The 19,836-nt window shown below is 42.6% G+C and overlaps 2 protein-coding genes and 1 long non-coding RNA gene across 7 annotated transcripts in view; 1 reads left to right on the forward strand and 2 right to left on the reverse strand.

Moving 5' to 3' along the window:
• MED15 (mediator complex subunit 15) overlaps positions 1-1,969 on the reverse strand; it is a 26,453-nt gene extending 24,484 nt beyond the window's left edge. For 3 of the 4 annotated variants that reach the window (XM_072351319.1, XM_072351318.1, XM_072351317.1), the window contains exon 1: positions 1,518-1,723. In XM_072351319.1, the coding sequence (XP_072207420.1) occupies positions 1,518-1,585 (68 nt within the window). In that variant the 5' untranslated portion in view covers positions 1,586-1,723. Of the gene's footprint in view, positions 1-1,517; positions 1,724-1,914 lie in introns of those variants that run through there. The other variant, XM_072351316.1, reaches the window with a different exon arrangement.
• Positions 1,947-16,426, forward strand: KLHL22 (kelch like family member 22). Of its 2 annotated transcripts, none has more exons than XM_072351321.1 (7): positions 1,947-2,085; positions 7,838-8,107; positions 8,770-8,935; positions 10,085-10,803; positions 11,947-12,139; positions 13,057-13,290; positions 13,991-16,425. In XM_072351321.1, the coding sequence occupies exons 2-7, from the start codon at positions 7,881-7,883 to the stop codon at positions 14,360-14,362; spliced, it is 1,911 nt and encodes a 636-aa protein (XP_072207422.1). In that variant the 5' UTR covers positions 1,947-2,085; positions 7,838-7,880; the 3' UTR covers positions 14,363-16,425. The 2 variants fall into 2 exon arrangements, with proteins under 2 accessions (XP_072207422.1, XP_072207423.1); XM_072351322.1 differs by having other exon boundaries at positions 1,948-2,085; positions 7,855-8,107; positions 13,991-16,426.
• On the reverse strand, positions 13,024-19,835 carry LOC140259730 (uncharacterized). Its single transcript, XR_011905433.1, has 4 exons — positions 19,557-19,835; positions 18,081-18,187; positions 13,740-13,797; positions 13,024-13,103 (listed from the first exon to the last, which is right to left on the reverse strand). It is a non-coding gene; the product is annotated as an uncharacterized lncRNA (long non-coding RNA).
• Position 19,836: the final 1 nt, after the last annotated feature.

The following is a 19,836-nucleotide window of genomic DNA, read 5'->3' on the forward strand; positions in this document are numbered from 1 at the left end:
TGCTTTATTTTAAGTACCAACATTACATTTATTTTCAGATATCTAACACATAATAATACACTTTAAAAATTAAAAAAGCACAGCCAAACACTGCTATCATTGCACGTTTACCCCAGTAACAAATCCGCTTGCTCTCAAAATAAGACAGTGAATAAAAACATAAGAAGTATTACTACAAAGCAGTGTGAAATGTAAGGAAGATACACAGCTTGCAGGACACAGTCTTTGGGGAGGAAAAAAAGACAAGACTGAATCAATATATTTACAACAAAAAGTACACAGACCATAAAAAAGATGTCTGTGTATACATGCAAGTATATAAGCAAGCAGAAGAAATTTTGACACTACTTTCTCCATTATCGACCCATTCAATCTCTATCTCTTACTGTACGCCTCTCATTCAAACATTTACCATTGCTGCTTACTGCTCGCAGAAAACCAGCCACAATTTGCAGAGCAAACACACAAACATTAATGCTCATTGCATTAAGGTTTGCATCAGCTGATTTGTACTCATTTCCTCTAAGTTGCAGGGCACTGTGAGGCAGTTCTGTTTGCTTGTGTTGATGAAGATGTACAAAAAAAAAGAGGAAAACACAACAGATTCACCTGACATGATAAATTATCTTGCACAAAGTTTTGGCAGTAAAACATCAGCTCTGAACACCAAAAAAGCTTTGACAAACAGATGTTGTATTTGTCATGAGTACCATACCACTGGAATTCTGAACCATCAGTCCGGAAAGCCCTGGCTCTCAAAAGGCACGAGGCACGCTCAAGTTCTTCAAGCATTCATAAATAAGGATTTGAAAAGCACTTTCAGTTCTACAATAAGGTAAAGAACCTCCATAAGGTAAAGAACCTTTCCTAAGGTTCTTTCATAAGGTAAAGAACCTCCCCTGTAATAGGAGAAGCACGTTGAGCAGCAACTTGAAGTTGTTCAAGTAAAGAAACTGCTTCACAGTGGACAACCAAAGAGACTGAACTTTATTTCTTCTAAGCAACCTTTACACATCAGGTAGATACCAACAAACACGCTTGTCTAGAACTGCCACAGCAACCAAACAACCAACAAATTCAGCCGCTGACATTTTCATTTCGTTTTTGCTATTTACAGGCAGATACAAGGTAACGACGGTAGTTTTTATAGAACAGAGTATGTCAGATTGGGCAGCACTAAGCATCACAAAGCAGAAACCTTACAACAGAGCCTATTCCCGGGGAAGAGGAAGGCAAAAAGGAACGAGGATTGGAGAAGTGAAGCCAAACAAGGGCCGGCTCCCCCCGCACAAACTCCGAGCAGGAGCCGGTGCTGAGGGCCGCTCGCAGGGGTAGCAATGGACCGCGGACAGAGCCAGGCAGCGCCCGGAGATCCGCGAAGGACCCGCGGAGAGCGGAGACAGACGAGCCGCGGCTGCTCGAGCGCAGCAGCCCCAGGGCAACGGGAGGCGCTGGAGCTGCTCAGGCAGCGGCCGAAGCGCGGCCTACCCGACAGCCGGGCCGCGGCGCGCACTCACATCTGGCTGACGAGCTTCTGCCGGAAGTTGGTGCTGCGCCAGTCGGTCTCGGGCCCGGTCACGTCCATCCCCGCCGCCGCGCTCCCCGCCCGCTGCCGGCCTCCGCCGCTCCCGCAGCGCCGCGCTCCTCGCCGCCACCGCTCCCCGACACGGCAGCCCGGAAGCCGCTCGCCACCACTTCCGGTACGCCGAAGGCCGGAGGGAAATGAAGTCCAGCCGTTAGTTCCGCAGAATCTCGCGAGATCTGCCGCTCGGCGCGGGGCGCGCCGGGACTTGTTGTCCCGTTCAACGCCAGCCGAATGCGGAAGCGGCCCGGCCGGCCCCGTTCGTGTGCGGCACTCAGACACACAGACAGACACACAGACACACAGACAGACACACAGACACTCAGCCGCACTGCGCAGGCGGAGCTTCCGAGTGCCGCTGTCCGGGTCCCGCACGCCACGCCCGGCTCCGACCGCTGTCCGCCCCTCCCTCGGCGGGCGGGCGCGTCAGGCGGGGGCGCCGCGGTTCCGGGGCGCATGAAGGCGGAAGCCGCGGGCGGAGGCTGCCGCCGCCGCTGCTGTCGGTAGGTGGTGGGCGGCGGGGGAGGGGCGGCGCCGAGCGGAACTGGCTCCGGAGGAGGAGGGGGCGCGGGGGGGGCCGGGCTCGGGCTGTGGGGCCGCCTCGTCCCGACCCCGCGGGGTACGGGGGTGAGCGAGCCGCGGCGGTGCCGAACGGGCCCGAAGGCGCTGTTGGCAGGGAAAGGGAAAGCAAAAGCGGGACTGTGCTTGGAGTGTCCTTCACCCCGCTGTCACACGGCTGGGGCGGAATCAAAGCGCTTCCGTGAGCGGGGAGCAGCTCCGGGTAGCATCTCCTGCAGGGAAAACAGTGCGTTGTGTTTTATTGGTGTGCAAATATATAAGTGACGGGGGAAGTGACAAGCGAGGAACGCGGGTCCTTGCAGGAAAGAAACAAACATGGTGAGCAGTGCAAACGAATTCCTGTTTAGAACGGAAAGCAGAGCTGGAATGGGTTGGAAGTGCCCTCCGCTCTCCAGCCAGTCACCTAATTGTATTGGGCACAGAACTAATTACTTCGTGAACGTTTTTTCTTCTGTGTACTTTAGGCGATTAAAAATGCATGATGGGACTGAAGTAGTTCAACAAAGCAGCCTTGCCAGCTTGCCAAGCATCTCAAGAGTCCCACAGCACGTACCACTGTCTACCACTGATTAGCTGTGTTTTGGCATGGTAACTGTGCTGCCCGATTCTATGGAAGGTTTACAGCTCTCTGTAGATGTAGAGCTAAACATTGAGGACTACACTTCATCCACAGTCAGGAGAAAGATGAAGCTTTAATGTAGGCCACTTGGTTTGAGGATGGGCAGGTACACACTGTCTAAACATAGCTGTCCCTTCCTCCTCCAAACACAACAGCAGTTCTGTCCAAACCAGAAAGTAGGAAGAGAAAAAAACATTTGTGTGCCTAAATATGGACAGATTTCATGGAAGTTTTGCCGTATCTGTGTTAAATGAGATGTTTTAGTCTCCGTGTCACCGAAATACATTGTAAAAGGCATGGGGAGGGGGAAAAAACAGACATTTGCTTCTGAAAGGAACAAATATCAACATTTGTCAGACAGCATCGTTTGCAGAAGCTGTTTCCTAAACTACACCTTTAGGTTTCCTCCCACACTTCAAGTGTACTACTAATGCTAGAAACTGAAAATGACTCAGAAATTCAGCTCAGAGGGATGTGCTTGCATGTCTGCATTGGTGACTTAAAGAAGATGGCGTGTGGAGGCCTAGCAAAAATATAACTCCCATCACTGAGTGCTCAGAACTAAAACTGAGATGCCACGTGGTACCAGGTGCCGTTGTTTCTTTTTGTGAGGACTTTAAGCTAAAGGAATTGTCCGGGTTATTTCTCCCACTTGTAGAAGGTTCCCAAAGTTAAAAGGTACTTCAGGAAGACGTGTGTTTTACCTCACATTTGTGACTGCACAGAGGGGTCATTCTGAACGAAGCACTGCTGCACAAAGCTTGTCTTTCTTTCATGCCTCCTCTCCTTCAGTTTTTTACAACAGCCTTGAAGCTAACGCAACTCTGTCCACACAAGATGGTATATTCACATTTCCTACATTGCAAACAAATTTACAAATGCCCATTGCAAACCATGGTACAATTGGTAAATCATTCCAGTATTTGCACTCCAGTTATGCTGAACAATAGTTTTGCTTTTCAGTTTACACTGTTTGTGGCATTACGTCTGTTTTCTCAGCTAACTGGCACACACCCAGCTGCCTCCCCACTCTACACGCTCCCTGACTAGTTGGTTTATTTGTTCGCATGCCCTCTGCCCTGTTGAATGCTGGTACCTTGCCAGGTTCTGCCTATTCACATTTCCAACCCCTGAGAGTCAGCATAGCTAGAATTCGTTCTAGTCTTGTATCTTGCTGTCTCGTATCAGACTGTCAGCTGAAGCCTGGCTTCGATCCTAATTCTTCCTACTCCTCTGAGAGACATGGAGGTGTGGGAAGCCTTAGGGCATGGATATTACATTCCCTTTGATGCACAGGGTGAGCATGAGAAGGTATATCTCATAAACTGCGGGAACAGAATTCAGGCAGGAGAAAAAAGAAGTCAAGCACTCAGTTTTCCAAATACCACAAAGGACAGATATTCTGCACTTAACTGGACACAGCTATCAGCATCCTGACCTGATGTTTAAGTTTTTCCTGCTTGGAGCAGCAGATTGGACTAGAGACCTCCCCAGGTTCTCTCCAGCCTGAATTATTCCACAATTCTAAGAAAGCGTTGGACCCCCACCAGGCTTGAACCACCCGTCCATATGGCAACAAGCTAAACAGGATTAGGATACCCGACACCAGCAAGTTCTAGTTTATTTTGGGCACAGCTGATGCAGAAGAAAATATCACAAACTGTGTAAGATACCTCCTCATACAGAGATATAACTGACAGCCAGAAGCAATTCAATACAAAAATGTCTGAGTTTCCATAGAAACTAACTTGGTTACTCCCCCTCTTGTAACCAAGCTCTCAGAACAGCCCACCACCCTCAGCACACACTAGTAAGCATCACTGTCTGATCTGGATGCTAGTCACAGAATCCAGGGCTCTGTTGTACCATGCAATATCAATAATAGATTTCAACACACTGAATTATCAACAGTCTATTTACAGCACTGATCTCAGCAAAGTGTAAAGGCTTAATATACCTAAACTGACATCAGGATGTACCCAGAACATGCCCAGACCCAGCTGCTGGAAGGTGCATCCAGGTATAACACAGATTATTTTGTAGGGAAACAGGACTTTGTTCTCAGTCTCAGGAAGCGTATTCTGTAACCAGATAAATTGCCACTCCCCAGCTTGGTCTTTACTGGAGCAGTACACAAACATCTTGGTGTTACAGTCCCATACCACATCTATTTTAGCATACCTTCAATTTTCGCTTTCCCCGTTCTAGTTGAGCTACCCCACTCCTGTACCCTGTGTTCTTAAACAGATCAAGTTTTTCAGTGAGCACAAGAGCAAGTCAGCATCCCAGTCTCTCACCATTTTTCCCTCAACTCTTCCTGTCCCAGTTTCAGCCTCCTCCTTCATAGGAGGTTCATGTATGGTCAAGAAAGAAATCTAGTAAATAGAAGGTTTTCTGCAGCCTGCAAGAAATTGAACCAGTTTGTTCTGTCCCTTCATTCACAGCTGTACCTCTTGTGCTACACTTAGCCCTTTTATTCCTCCCTCTAAAGAGAAGACTGAGCAAAATGCAGATTTGAGAAGGGGCCAGATAATGTACAGCTACAATAAAGTCCCTTATCATTTTTAAGATTGACAGCTGCTGACAAGGCACAAGAATTCCTAGCAGTGATTCCCTGCACCCAGCTGGTACACTGCACATGAAATAGCACACTTCCACTGTTCGGGCTATCAGAATTTAGGCAGTAACAAAGGCACAAAACACACTAGAGAAAAACTGCAGTTAGATCACATAGTCTGCAAAGAAAGACGTTGTTTTGCTAACACTGATACCCCTCCATAGCAACTCCAGTCTATATTTAACACAGATAGAGACACAGATAACATTATCAGCTAACCAAGAGCACTGCACTTAATTCAGAAAGCCAGAATACTAACCCAGTTTTCCTCCACCCTCACTCAAGCAACCACTTTCTACAACTGTACCCACCCAACCCCCAGCTGAGGACACTCAGTATATTAGCTACTTGATTCCTTCTGGTCATCCCCCACTCACTGTTCAAAGGCAAGTAGGCAACAATCCACAGAAATCTCTTATATGTATAAAATAAGCTACTTCTACAATACATGCCTTTGCTAAAATTTGTTGTGCAGATGCAACATCCAGTTTAGCTGTAGCACATCGCACTTCTTTTCTCCTCTAGCCTCACTTCCACCTACTCTGACACACACTAAGGCTGTATCAAAGATCATGCTGTTTTCTCTACCCAACAAAAGTCTTCGAATTAGAAAACAGCTCATTTATTACATGTACTTCTGCTTTTTGTTGCAATTATTTCACTCTTTAGAGGCTCACTTTGATACAACTCCCTAATTTGTTGAAAGGGTACGTTTTTGGAGCATTAACCACATTAAAACGCATCAACTCTGTAAATGTGGTTTGTTTGAATTTGTTCCTCATTTGGACAGTATCTCAGCATAATTTGTTTTTGCTGCATTTGCTCTTAGTGAATTTCTGATCAACATCTAGTAATGCTCACTCCTTCACTTGCCTTTCTTTTAATATTATCTGTCTTGCCTCAATCTATCACTCATATTTCCCAGAGGCAAATAAAATGATACAGTAATGTTTTGTCTGCTTCAAAGGCAGTCATCTTATTTCTAGGAAAAACGTCTACCTGTCATGAAAAAGAATCCATTATTCATCTCTTCAGCTGGTGATAGATAGCTTCCCTGTATAATCGACCTCAATGTGCTTCCTAGAAGGCAGTTTCATCAGAGCTTCTCTTCTGAGCTCATTGCCCTGGTTTTGCTGGCAAAGAACAAACAAGCATTAATATACATTTGCAATTTTTTTACATCCCACTCAGCGAGCAATTCCACCAAGTTTCCTTCTGTTTTGGACAGCATAAGGTGGCTTCCTTCAGGCAGTGCAATAACTGTTTTCATATTTCTTAGTGCCATCCAGACAGCTTCTCCCTCACTGACCATGCACAGAATATCTTTAGGAAGTTTCTAATGCAGCATTCCCTGTCTATGGCTGGTACAGTTAAGCAGTGGTTTCATCTCTTCATTGTTTGGATTTGTTGGATTTGTTCTGTTTTTGCTTTTCTGACTGCTGATAACCCCTTGTGACTGTCCCTCACGCCACTAAACTATTTCCCAGAGCCACTGGAGGAGAGGCTGTTTTAAGCAGCCATGTCAGCTAAGGTATTTCCTTTTGCTAACATGTTGTTTTTTGAGTGTCTGCTCTGACAACTAGGCATAGTCCATCAGATCTAACTGCTGCAACTTCTCACATTCTTCAAAGACAATGAAAGGGTAAATTACAGGATGCTAAGAAAGGAATCGTGAGATTTTGAGAACTTAACCACGGGCATGAAACAGTGACTTCCAGCTAGCTTTTTACAGGCATTTCCCCATATGCTGTAAGGACCTTCCTAAAACATCAGTGGCAGCAGTATGAGATAGCTCTCTACAGAGCCTACACTAAAGGAAATATCCCCTCTGCAGAGACCCACAGTGAAGTCAAAAGGAGTTGTACAGGCTAACTTGAAGTCAGCACAATAAAGAAGCTCACTGAAAGCCTGTAGTTTCAGATGGTATTGTATAGAATGGAAATGTGCTCAGCTAAGGAAGATAAAGCAAAAAAGCAGGAGAGAATAAAGCTTTCAGATTCTATGGTAAAACATCAAGAGAAAGACCAAAGGTGCAGTGTACATTGCAACAACATTATTTGAGGATATTAGGCAATGTGGAATTTGGCAAAAATGGTGACAGATCTGCTGTTTGTTACAAATGTTATAGAAATGCAAAGGAAAAAAGTGGTTTGGCAATAGGTTGGGAAGTGAAAATACATATATATCCCCATATGCAACATACTTTTGGACTGGAAAACCGGGAGTCAAAAAATTGTTAATAATGCCATGTTCTGCCAGTTTGATATGCTGATGTATCCCTGTCTATTCTTAGTATCATTCAGGATAATTTCTCTCAGGAAGAATTGTTTTTGATGATTCCCATTTGACTGAAGAGTTGATTTATTTACTGTGATAGATGAGTCAGATGACCATTTGTAAGCAAAAGACACAAACCTTTGCTGATTCTGTTGTCTCACAGATTTCATTCTGCTGCAGCTTTTGGCTGAGCATTTCTGTCTGGGATGGCGGAGGATCAGGAGCTGACTCAGCCACACAAAGCTCAACTCGAGTCCTCCCTTCAGCAGCGCACCAGCAACACATACCGCAGTGCAGAGCACTCTCAGGCTTTGCTCAGTGGCTTGGTATCTCTCCGAGACAGCAGCATCCTCTTTGATGTAGTTCTTGTAGTGGAAGAGAAACCTATTGAAGCTCATCGGATACTGCTAGCTGCATCTTGTGACTATTTCAGGTATGCTTTCAGTACAGCAGTAACAAGCATGTGTATAAGCATAATGCAACACTGCAACTTCCAAACCTTCTGTTAGCACACTTAGCACACTGCTTCCAAATGTAGAGTTAGATCCATAAGGTAGAGCTGAATGGGTTTCAGAATGCTACGAATGGCTTTATTCATCTCTCTGTTATGTGTCTGTAGAAATAAGGCTCCTGTTAGTGCACCGTGAGCTCACTAAAAAGACAGAGGTACTTGGAGGTATGTAAAGGGGAGAAGCTTGCTTGCTTGATTTTTGTAAACAAATCTGAAGGCAGTCCAGACAAACCTGGAAGAACTGCTCTAGCTTAAAAAAACTCAAGTTCCCGTTTTTCTCTTCCCCTATTCCTAGAGCATCTGCCTTCGCCCACTGCTTATCCACATGTACTGTGTCTGTATTTAAATCCTTCCACTGTGAATTGCAACTTTCAGGTGGTCCCCACTGTTTTCCTGCAGAATGAGAGGTATTACTTTCTTAGGTCTTGAACGTCTGTGCTTTTTGTATCCTTGGCTTAGAAAAGAGGTAATCCCAAAGAAGCGTCTGACTAGGATTTATCTCTTAGAATATTTGGTTATGTTCTCAGGACAGCATAAGATAAGCAAACTGAATGTAGTTTCAGTGCAGTTTTTTTTTGTTACAGAGGAATGTTTGCAGGAGGACTGAGAGAGATGGAACAAGAAGAAGTTCATATTCATGGCATCTCCTACAACGCAATGTGTAAAATCTTGAATTTCATTTATACTTCTGAGCTGGAACTCAGTGTGAACAGTGTACAGGAAACCTTAGCCGCAGCCTGTCAGCTTCAGGTGAGGTGCTGGGAGGTATAATGAAAAAGAAGCAAGAAACAAAAGCAAGAATGAAAGAAACAGAAAACATGGCTGGAGGGCTAGGGAGTGAAATAGCGTGATTCCAATGAGAAGAATTTCTTTGGGATGCAGAAACCACTGGAAGGGCTGGAACAATGAACAAGTGCTTGCATGTCTGATCTGTGCTAGTGGTTTCATCACTTACAAATCATTTTGTCTAAAAGATTATTTTATGAAGCACTCACTTTCACTGATCAGCATATGAAAGCGTCCCTAGAATAGAATACTGCTCACGTATGATAAAGGACAGGGCGTACTGCTCAGAAACCACTGTGCTGCTTAAACCTGCCAAGATCTACCCCAGACTGAGTCCACAGGCACATAACCTTACCTGACCTCATCACTACCACCATAGTTTCTGCACAAAGTGCCTTTTGCTTTCAAGGCATTTTCTTTTTTTTTCTTTGATTTTCCCTGCAGCAAATTGCTGCACAGTATTTGGTACTAACCTTAAACTTTCCGGTGCTTCAGTTGGCTACACACTTAGCACCAGTTTGTTAGTGGAGGGACTATTGGTCAGTTGTTACTTTGCCAGTTGTCCCCCTGCCTGACACAACTTCAGATAATACTCAGAAGACAGCACTAAATGCTAATGTTCTTCTTAAATGGCTTTCCATGCTCTTGAGCGATGTGGATATTTTTGTTATAGTTACAATCTGTGATACAGTGTGACTATAGTACTCTGAGCACAACTGAAGGAGCTGCTGTTGCCATGTCCTTCATGCCTGCCATTTCCATGACTGCCTCCCAGGCAGCTTGCATGTCTCATGCTAACAAATGAGGCAGCCTGGCTGTTCAGTATCCCTTGTGCCCCAGAAGATGCATTGCTGCTACACAAGAAGCAAAACTCAAAGGCTTGCAGTATAGTGTGGCTAGAAGATCTGGCTTATATTCATCTACATCCCCATGTTGAGTTATTATTTTTCTCTGGAGAAAGGTGAACACTGTGATCAGACTGAGAGAAAAGCGTTTTTCTTGTCAACTTTTTTTTTTACAGTTTTTGGAAGCTTCCTGTTCAATGCTTCTGTCATCTGTATCTTGAATGTAAGGCAAATAGTGTCTGAAATTAAAGATCTCTCTCTCTTGCAGATTCCAGAAGTCATTAAGTTCTGTTGTGATTTTCTAATGTCCTGGGTAGATGAAGAGAACATCCTCGATGTATACAAACTAGCTGACCATTATGACTTGAGACATTTGAGCGATCAGCTGGACTCCTACATTTTGAAGAACTTTGCAGCTTTCTCAAGGACACAAGCATACCGACAGCTACCCTTGCAGAAGGTCTACTCCCTTCTCAGTAGCAACCGTTTGGAGGTTAACTATGAATTTGAAGTTTATGATGGTGCACTTTTTTATCATTATTCTCCAGAGCAACTGGAGACAGATCAGGTCTCCCTGATGGAGCCCCTTAAGCTTCTTGAGACAGTTCGTTTTCCTCTGATGGAACCCCAGATCCTGCAAAGGCTTCATGACAAATTAAGTCCATGTCCTTTAAAAGATACAGTCGCAGATGCACTAATGTACCACAAGAATGAATGTCTTCAGCCAATGCTCCAGAGCTCCCAGACACAGCTGAGATCAGAGTTCCAGTGTGTAGTGGGATTTGGAGGGATGCATTCTACTCCATCCATTGTTCTCAGTGATCAAGCCAAGTATCTGAACCCCCTGTTGGGAGAGTGGAGGCACTTTACAGCCGCACTAGCCCCCAGAATGTCCAACCAGGGGATTGCTGTTCTCAATAATTTTGTATATTTAATTGGTGGAGACAACAATGTAAGTGGTTTTCGAGCAGAGTCAAGGTGTTGGAGGTAAGATAAGGATAATCCTGCTATTATTCTCATTTCCACCCTGTTGCCCATCTCTGAGTCAGTAAGCCTTTAGCCCAATCTGTATGCTTGCTGGCCAAAAAGATAGGAGCCTCTCACTGAAAGAAATCACAAGAAACATGGAAATTAGCATCATATCAACAGGAAGCTTCCAGCAATCCTTATGGAACAAAGCCAAGCTGATTGGGTAGAAACAGATGCTTTTTCAGGAGTATTGCATGCACAACCATCTCTTCTTTGTTGGAGAAAGTAAAGTATTAAAGGTTTGGGAAATGTTAATGAACTAGAATTCTCCAGAATCGTAGACTGTCTAGAGGCTCTTGAAATGAGATTTTCCGAAAGTCCTTTGTGTGTAGTTCTCATCCCAGTACGAAGGGATTTAGCTACCAGAAAGAATTTGTAAATAAAATGCTGTTATTAGTTAATTAATGAGAAAATGCGTGCACAGTAGCAGCATGCCAGGGTCATCTTTGGTTCTGTGCCAGAAAAAAATGGAGAAAGGAACAGTTTTAAATCTTGATGCCCATTACATTGCAAAAGCAGATATAAACCCTTGTGATTTTATAATGTAATAATCTTTTCTAGTTTTAGTGGAATTGCCCTGATTTCATGCCATGCATATCTTCACTTCTCCATCAGCTGTCACTGTAACTTCAATTTCCAGATTAGATATATTAGATATCTGAAAATTAATCATGAGGTTAATCTTGAAGCAGCACATATGTTGGAAAAAAAAAAGAATCAAAGAAGCCATGAAATGCTTATGCACCCTCTTGATGTCTTGAAGATCCAGATTCAGTCTGTGCTACTATTAGAATGTTTTGCCTTGTAGAATGGCTTTATGCTAGCAGAGATTTTGATAAATAATCTGAAGGCATGTGTAAGACAATGGAAGACCTAGGCTTTTATAGCATGATTGTATCAGCTGAAATACATCTTATAAAAATAGACTAAAAAAACTGCTAGTAATAAAATGCTAACAAGGCCATATTTCACTCCACTTACAGCTGAGTTTAATTTCAACCAAAGACAGTACAAAAACCCCACATGTGTAGTGCTGTGTGTATTCCAGCAATAATTCTGTGGATGTATGAATCACTTTCTTTGATCCGATTCTTTCACAAGGTATGACCCACGACATAACAAATGGTTCCAGATCCAGTCCCTACAGCAAGAGCATGCTGACCTCAGTGTTTGTGTTGTGGACAATTACATATATGCCGTCGCAGGCCGAGATTACCATGAAGACCTGAGAGAAGTGGAGAGGTATGACCCTAAAAGCAACACTTGGGAATATGTGACACCTCTGAAGAAGGAGGTAAGGAGTGCATTAGTCACACGCACTGATACAGTTTCCCAGTTTCTAGTTTAATCTTTTTAGGTGCTTTTCTCATGCATAGCTTTCATTTTGCTGATAATCACTTGGGAAGCAGAAGCTTCTGTATTTGAGATAAACATACCAATAAAGAATAATAACAATGTATATCTTTAATTTTAGTGTTTAATGCTTATTTTTCTTGTTTTCTTCCTGTTTTCCCCTGTACCTCTGTTGTGTTAATCCTTAAAACCATTTCAAATTGAACATGTAAGTCAGGGAACTTCCCATTCCTCCTGGGATATATAAACCATGAGTAGTACAAGCTTCTTAACTATAGTCCTGATAAGCATGCTTTATTCTCAGTTAGAAGAAATCATCAAATACTAGGAAGGTACCATAGGATCACAGAATAGCTTAGGTTCAAGGGATCTTAAAGATCATCTACTTCCAGCGTCCCCTGCCATGGGCAGAGTTGCCAACCACTAAACTAGGCACTAGATCAGGTTGCCCAGGCCCCATGCAGCCTCCACAACTTCTCTGGGCAGCCTGTTCCTCACTACCCTCTGAGTGAGGGTACATCAGTTTCTATATACTATTTAGTTCACAGACTTCCAAGTAGACAAGGGAGAAAAGTAATTATATGGATGAGTTTCTAACTAAGAAATAGTAAGGAATGACAACCCACTGTAATTTTGGAAGTTTTGGAAATTCTAGGATAATTAATTTAGAAATTCATGCTTTCAACATAATCACCTTGAAAGGAGTTGTCTATAAGAAAATAGAAAGTCCTTCCAGATATTAATATCTATATAATTCATGAAGAATGTCACTTCTTTAATGTCTATTCTATACTTTGAAGCTGGGAGAAATACATAAACACAAACCTCAAACTCTTGCTTTCCCACGTGGTTATGCAGGTATATGCACACGCTGGAGCAGCACTGGATGGGAAGATGTATATTACCTGTGGGAGGAGAGGAGAAGATTATTTGAAGGAGCTGCAATGTTATGATCCAAAGACTGACTGCTGGGAAGTTTTAGCAGATGGTCCAGAGAGACGTGCTTGGCATGGGATGGCTGCACTGCTGGGAAAGCTCTATGTAATTGGAGGAAGCAACAATGATTCTGGCTACAGAAGGGATGTTCACCAGGTGAGAGCATATCATACCTCTGTCTTGGAAGAGTCTGTTTCTTACAGATGCTTTCACACTGATGTCTTTGTCCTCCTAAGTGCACAAGTAAAACTGCTGAGCAACAGCATCAGCTCTCTTCCATTTAATTGCAGAATTTGCCATAATTATCATTATTAGCATTATTAGCATTACATTATTACAGCATTAAAGCTGTAGCATTTGAGATTCATGTAAATTTTAAAATATCTTTGCTGAATGGCATTCGCTCCCATGCATATAGCCCATAAGTAGCACATCAGCTGAGTTTCCTTTACCTTACCAATGCCTTTCCATATGTATTTTTTCCTAGGTTAAGAACTTTGGAATTAACAGTGTACAGTTGCAGGACAGGATTTGTTAAGGATATGTTGGAAAGTGCAATGAATGGATTGGATGGCAATTGTGTAATGCAATAAAATGTACAGTACCTGATGGGCAGTGATGACTGGAGAATTTTCTTCTGTCTCATTCTGACTTCTGTAACTGCTAAAGACATGAAAAAAGACCAAAAAAAATGAATAAATAAAAATGAATAAATAAAGGAACTGCTTTGATAAAGCCAATGAAGGTAGCAAAATTTAACCTAGTTAAAATATGCCTAAGTAGTTTGCCGTACAGCCAGGCTCTGTCAATAAGATCCAAGTTCAGTTTTGGCTAATGTATTTTTTACTTTTTACAGGTTGCCTGCTACAGGCCAAGCACTGATCAGTGGACAAATGTATGTCCGCTTCCTGCAGGACATGGAGAGCCTGGTATTGCTGTCTTAGACAACAGGATCTATGTCTTGGGAGGCAGATCCCACAACAGAGGAATCCGCATGGACTATGTCCACATTTATGATGCAGAGAGAGACTGTTGGGAGGATGGACCCCAGTTGGAGGATGATATTTCTGGGATGGCTGCCTGTGTCCTCACCTTGCCCAGGGCTATTTTAATGGAAACAGAGAAATGGTTCTCAGAATGGCATGCAGACCGCATGAAGTATCACCTTGACCTTCCATCAGAAGTTGTATCAGACTGGGAGGAATTTGATAATTCAAGTGAAGATTAAAAAATGTAATATTTATTTTTTGCCAGTAGTTGAGGAAATTAAGTCTTGAAAGAAGAAAAAAAAAAATCACAAAGATTTTATATGTCTTTCTTATATCCATAAATATGTATTTAAAAGTTTGAAAAATAAGTGTTCTGCACAAAATGACATTTGCTGTCATTATCTGCTCATCTGCAAGTGTTTTGCACAGAATGTCACTACCAGTCAGTATCTGCTTACCTGCCAGAAAGCAGAATTTTTAAAGTAACCACAGAACTGCCATTCCCTCCCAGATAAAGCAGAGGGATTCTTTTCTTTTGAAGGAGGCTGCTCTCAACTTTCAGCATGGACAGAGAAATAAAAAAAGAAGGCACAGAAAGCTCAGCTTGACTGACTTCTTTCCTTTCAGCTTTTAGTGTGAAATAACTTTCTGAGTTTGGGGAGATTTGTTTTTCTAGTAATAACACCTTCTAGCAAGCCTAACATAGGAAGGTAAGAACTAACATCTCCCTCCTGTGCCAGGCGACAGACAGCTTGATCATTTCTAGCCAGACTGAACGTACAGAAGCAGGAACAGTAGTAGGAAATCTGAACCTTCATCTCATCTGGGCATGCAGCCATCCTCATAACTGGGTTAGAGTCTGTGAACCGACACCCACTCCTGAATTTCTATACTACAGGTGCTGACAATGCAACAGAAAGAAGATTTCTAGAAATAGCTCTTTGTACAGAATATGGCAACTCATCATTCAGCTGTCAGACACGTTTGTTCACAAGCATAAATTAATTAATAAACCTTTGTCAGAACTTTTTTTTTTTTCCTTTTTAACTACTGTCACGGTTTTATTAACCATGATGTGGAATCTGAGAGATGGAGAGTTCAATTAGATCCCATGTTACTACATTATTATCAGTGAAGATGCACCAGGTTGGGGAATGGGCCTATTTTTTATTCACTCTTCTAATATACACTTTATGGAAGGATAAAGAGAGCAGATACGGGTTTGTCTCAGATAAGGAAAGTAAGTAATAAGCAGATAAGAAGCAGTAGTGAAGATGCCACTCATCCATGGGCCTATGGTAGCTGAACTAATAACAGGAAAATAACAGAATCACCACAGCTCAAAAAGAGAAGACACAGAAAAGCCTTTGTTTAAGAAGCCTAAATGATTCACTTCTGACTGTCATTTTGCCTGACAGTAGTTTAGAAACTGCTTTCAAGTCCAAGCCACTGTGATACGTGGACATTATGGGATCCCTCCCGCCTGGAGGGACAGGGACTAATGGGTGCCACCAGGAAATCATGAGAAAGAACCAGAAGCCTTTAAAACTTCTAGCAGTAGCAGGGCTGCAGGAGGAAGGTTGAGCCCAAAGTGATGCTCAGTAGTCATCACATGACAAATAATCATTGGCCTGCTACTTCAGAGAAGCATTCCTCCAACACTTAGGGATATTTTGTGTACAGGGGAAAAAAAAATAAAGGATTTCAAAATGGATTTGATTGACTCCACTTTGGTACAGTGGGCTTCTGGAAAAGGTTTACAAGGATTTGAACCACTTTTTTTTTTGCCTGGGAAGTCAAGATTGTTTTTCTTCAACACTGTCAGTTTTTACCTCAATTTTGGACCCTTTGCCAATTGGTAAATAAAGCAGGTGACATAATAAAGCAGGAGACATAATAAAGCAGGAAACCCTATACATGCGCTTCCTCAGAAAATCCTTTTTGATAATAAACTCTGACTGTTACACTGCATCACAGGAGCCTGAGGTGTATTCATCTTTAGCCTACGGAGCTACTTTTAATATGTAAGAATTCAGAGCAGCTCTCACATGTAATGACTGATCTATCTCTCTGATGCTGACATCACAGAAACATTCCTCCCATACTGCAGACATTGCTGTGGCAATCTGCTGTGTCTGCACACTGACCAATGATTCCAGACTCCTAGTGATACAAGCCATGTTCTAGATCCAGATGTTCCAGCTAACCCTGGCACTTAGCACATATCTACCTGCCCTGCTTGCAGTGTGCTTCACGTTTTAACTAGCATGTCTTAACAGACCAGTGATAAGCAGTGTATTTCAAGGGAAAATGGTTTTTCACCTCTTTCGTGATAATTAAAAATGGGATCATTCTTTGTCTGGCTTGTTTTCCTACGTATTCCACTAGAGGGCATTACTTACTATTTGAAATAAGCTAGGCTTAAATTGTGTAGGGAAACGCAAGATGTAATTATTAAGCTAAAGAAATGTCATGAGGAAATTCACACTTCTATTTTTTTTTCCAGCCTTTTCCTATTACTCCCCCAGAGTTTGGATACTGATCTTTCGATAGTCAGGAGATCCATTTTTCTACCTCATCAGCATATGCAGTTTAGTGACTGTGCTATTTATTAAACATTGCAGTTGGGTTCTGTGCAAAGCAAATCAGTACACAGCTTAGCACGCAGGTATGAGGAAATAACCTTTCCTTAAAACACATCATATACCTTAGGAATGTTGTATTTCTTTTTTTTTTATTATTATTATTTTTAAGGTGCCAGTGTAACACATCCACATGACACGAACCAGTTCTATGAGCAGGTGTTCTGTATTCTGATTTGGTAAAAACAAATCTCCATTTGCTTTCACTCCCAAAATTTCATCTGAGCACAATACGACAGTTAAAAGTTACCATACACACTATCTTAATTGCGTGCATTTTGTTTTAGTGAAAAAACAAGCACGTTTCCTTTAGGTCAAACCATCCTCATCATTTAGCAGTGACACGGTCTAGTCTTTTCAAGCCAACACACAGGCTAACAATAATTAAATTGCTTTGCACTAAATTTATATATAAACCATATGAAAAGCTTATTGTTCTTGCTCAGTGCTGTTACCCACACAAGGAAACTGCAGGAGAGATTACAGATTGATATGCTGAGGTGTGATTATTATTGATCTATTACGGCTGATACTTCAGGAACTTCATTAGTCTTCATTAGTACACCTAAACTTTGTGTTATCGCAAGGAAAACATGCTCTCATGGGGATTTTAGGCTGATTCTGGGTTGTTTTTTTTTCTTCTTTTTAATTAAAAATACTTCTAGTCTCCCAGATATGTCAATCTTGTACCTCGCAGTAAGAAACATCACAAGGCACTGCAGATAGATGAATGATGAACTAAGAAAACTTTACATTACTTCTGGTCTGTAAGACATGAGCCAAACAGCTCTTCCACAACAGCATGACCACAATACCAAAGCTTTAAACAGCCAATACACTAGGAAGTCCAGAAGAATAACAGCTTGGTTTCTTGATGATCTGTTTTCCTATTTCCTGCCAGCACAGAGGTTAAGCCATAGAGGCATATTCGCTAGATTTGTAATTAGTGGACTTGTATCCTGATGTATTTTAGGCTTCCTTATTTGCACAAGTGATTGTAATCACTTCAGGTTTTGTTTCTAAGTGCTTTCACTACTGTATTTCTTTTCCAGCTGTCTACCTCCAAATGCACCATATCCTTTCCCACTTCTTCCTCATTTCAATTAGGATTGTTAATTTTGTCTTGGAAGCATACCCAGCTCTTGATTGGAAAGAAATAAGGATTCTCATCCTATACCCTTGATACAAGGTTACTCCCCCTTACACAGGAGCCAGCCACATGCACAATTCATTTGGCATTCACTGCTACTGATGGGGGCTTTTGGCAAAAAGACAAAGCAGCAGCTGGGCATGGGGTAGGAGGGACAGTACTTACTTGAGGCAATATTCTGCCAGCTGAGCTTGTATTTTATTAGTAGCTGATGCACTTCAAGAGATCCCTATTTCATCAGTTGCGCTGCGGCAAATATTTGGCAGAGTATTCTGAGGGCAGAAGCAAAGAACATAAACTTATTTTTATACAATAAAAAGGTAAAGTGGCACCATTAAACAGCCCTAAAAATTCATACATCACTTGTCATGAGATAGACAAGGAAGCTGCTGCCCTGTCTTACCTAATCATGGTAACAAGCTTGAATATATCACCTTTTTCTCTTAATGTAAATGGAAGATGGGGTGTTTTACCTATATAATCTCACCTAATTTAATCACAACTATTGAAACTGAAAGGGGAATGACCTGAGAGATGCACACAGCCTGCACAAGCATAAGTCAGAACAGGTAATTGTGGCAGTTCCTTCCAAACTGAAAACCCTTCTTTGCTTAGTGTCTTTTCAGGAAGGGAAGGTGGCTGTGCTGATTCCTCAGTCATCACTCGAGCCCTCCGTAGTACTGCACTGAAACTGGTTTATAATCAAGTGCTATTTATTCCTGACATGTTTCAACTCTTTAGAGATATTCATGCTGCTTACCATGAAATGGAGGCAAGATAATTACATATTTGACTTACTTACTTACATTTGATTTTTATCATACTATAATTAAACTCAACAAAATGCAGCATGAATTTTCATTTCCTTTTTATATACTGTGTATTACTGATTCTGCTGCTAACTTGTGGTTTTGTAATTATTTTCAAACATTATTTGGCTTGTTATTTCAAGTACTGTCTTGTAGTTTGGCCACAGCCGCACATTCAAAACCCATTCAAATGACAAACTAAAACACAACAACCTTCATACTCTACCGTAGCCTATTTAGCTGTGCTTAAAAATGACCCTCAATGGCAGATAAAAGTACTTAAACCAGAAGGAATGGATCAGTGATACATCCATTAGGTAAGTTTCCCTAAGAGAAAAGAAGTTTGCATGGATGTGAATTTTCAGATGGAACTATTCATCTCTAGCCCTATTGTTTTGCTCGTGTTGCTCTGCATGATTAAACAGCTGTTGTTTTCCACCCAGGCGATGGCTGTACTCAGCAGCTGGTGAAGCGATACCTGCACATGTATTCAGGGCCTAGTTTAAGATCCCTGTATTAGTGACGTCACAAGATTTCCCTGAATATTTTTGCTAAAACATAAGAATCTGAGACAGGCGAGCTAGCTAGCTTCCATTTTTGTTATCTGAACTCAGTGAAGAGACGCAGCCCACAACAACCCAAACACCTCAGCTGGTACTGGCTGCCAACACAGGAAATAAAGTGAAAAGACAACTGACTATGCTGTGACCAAGTTTTTTAACAGTGTGTGAAGGGAAGATGGCAAAGCCGGAGTTCAGCCTGCACAGCATCCAGCTCGGGCAGGTTGTGACAGCTACCCCCCAACCTTGCTTCTCCATTTGAGACTACTTACTTCACTTGGCTTCATTTCACACTAACAGCCTTAAAAGCTCAGAGGAAGCAATGCGGGTGACGACTGCCTGCGGACAAGGAGCCCAGTGAGCTGTGAGAGTCCAGGGTCGCACGAGAGCGGCCTACAAAGATACGAGCACACCAGCGGCTCCCCACACGCACCTTCAGCCCAGCCGCAGCCGGACGCCTGAGGAGCGGCCTCCCCGCCACCCCGCGCTCCCCTCACGCTGGCGCGGGTTACAACGCGCCTGCGCGGGGCGGTGTCTCCGGAGGGCTCCCAC

The sequence above is a fragment of the Excalfactoria chinensis genome, chromosome 16 (genome assembly GCF_039878825.1).
Source record: "Excalfactoria chinensis isolate bCotChi1 chromosome 16, bCotChi1.hap2, whole genome shotgun sequence".
Classification (NCBI taxonomy): domain Eukaryota; kingdom Metazoa; phylum Chordata; class Aves; order Galliformes; family Phasianidae; genus Excalfactoria; species Excalfactoria chinensis.

What these genes read in the sequence shown, in the direction of transcription:
- KLHL22 (XM_072351321.1), top strand. Translation starts at nt 7,881, where the DNA reads ATGGCGGAGGATCAGGAGCTGACTCAGCCACACAAAGCTCAACTCGAG. An exon ending in GCATCTTGTGACTATTTCAG is followed by an intron (nt 8,108 to 8,769) that starts GTATGCTTTCAG and finishes TTTTTGTTACAG; the next exon opens with AGGAATGTTTGCAGGAGGAC. An exon ending in TGACACCTCTGAAGAAGGAG is followed by an intron (nt 12,140 to 13,056) that starts GTAAGGAGTGCA and finishes GTGGTTATGCAG; the next exon opens with GTATATGCACACGCTGGAGC.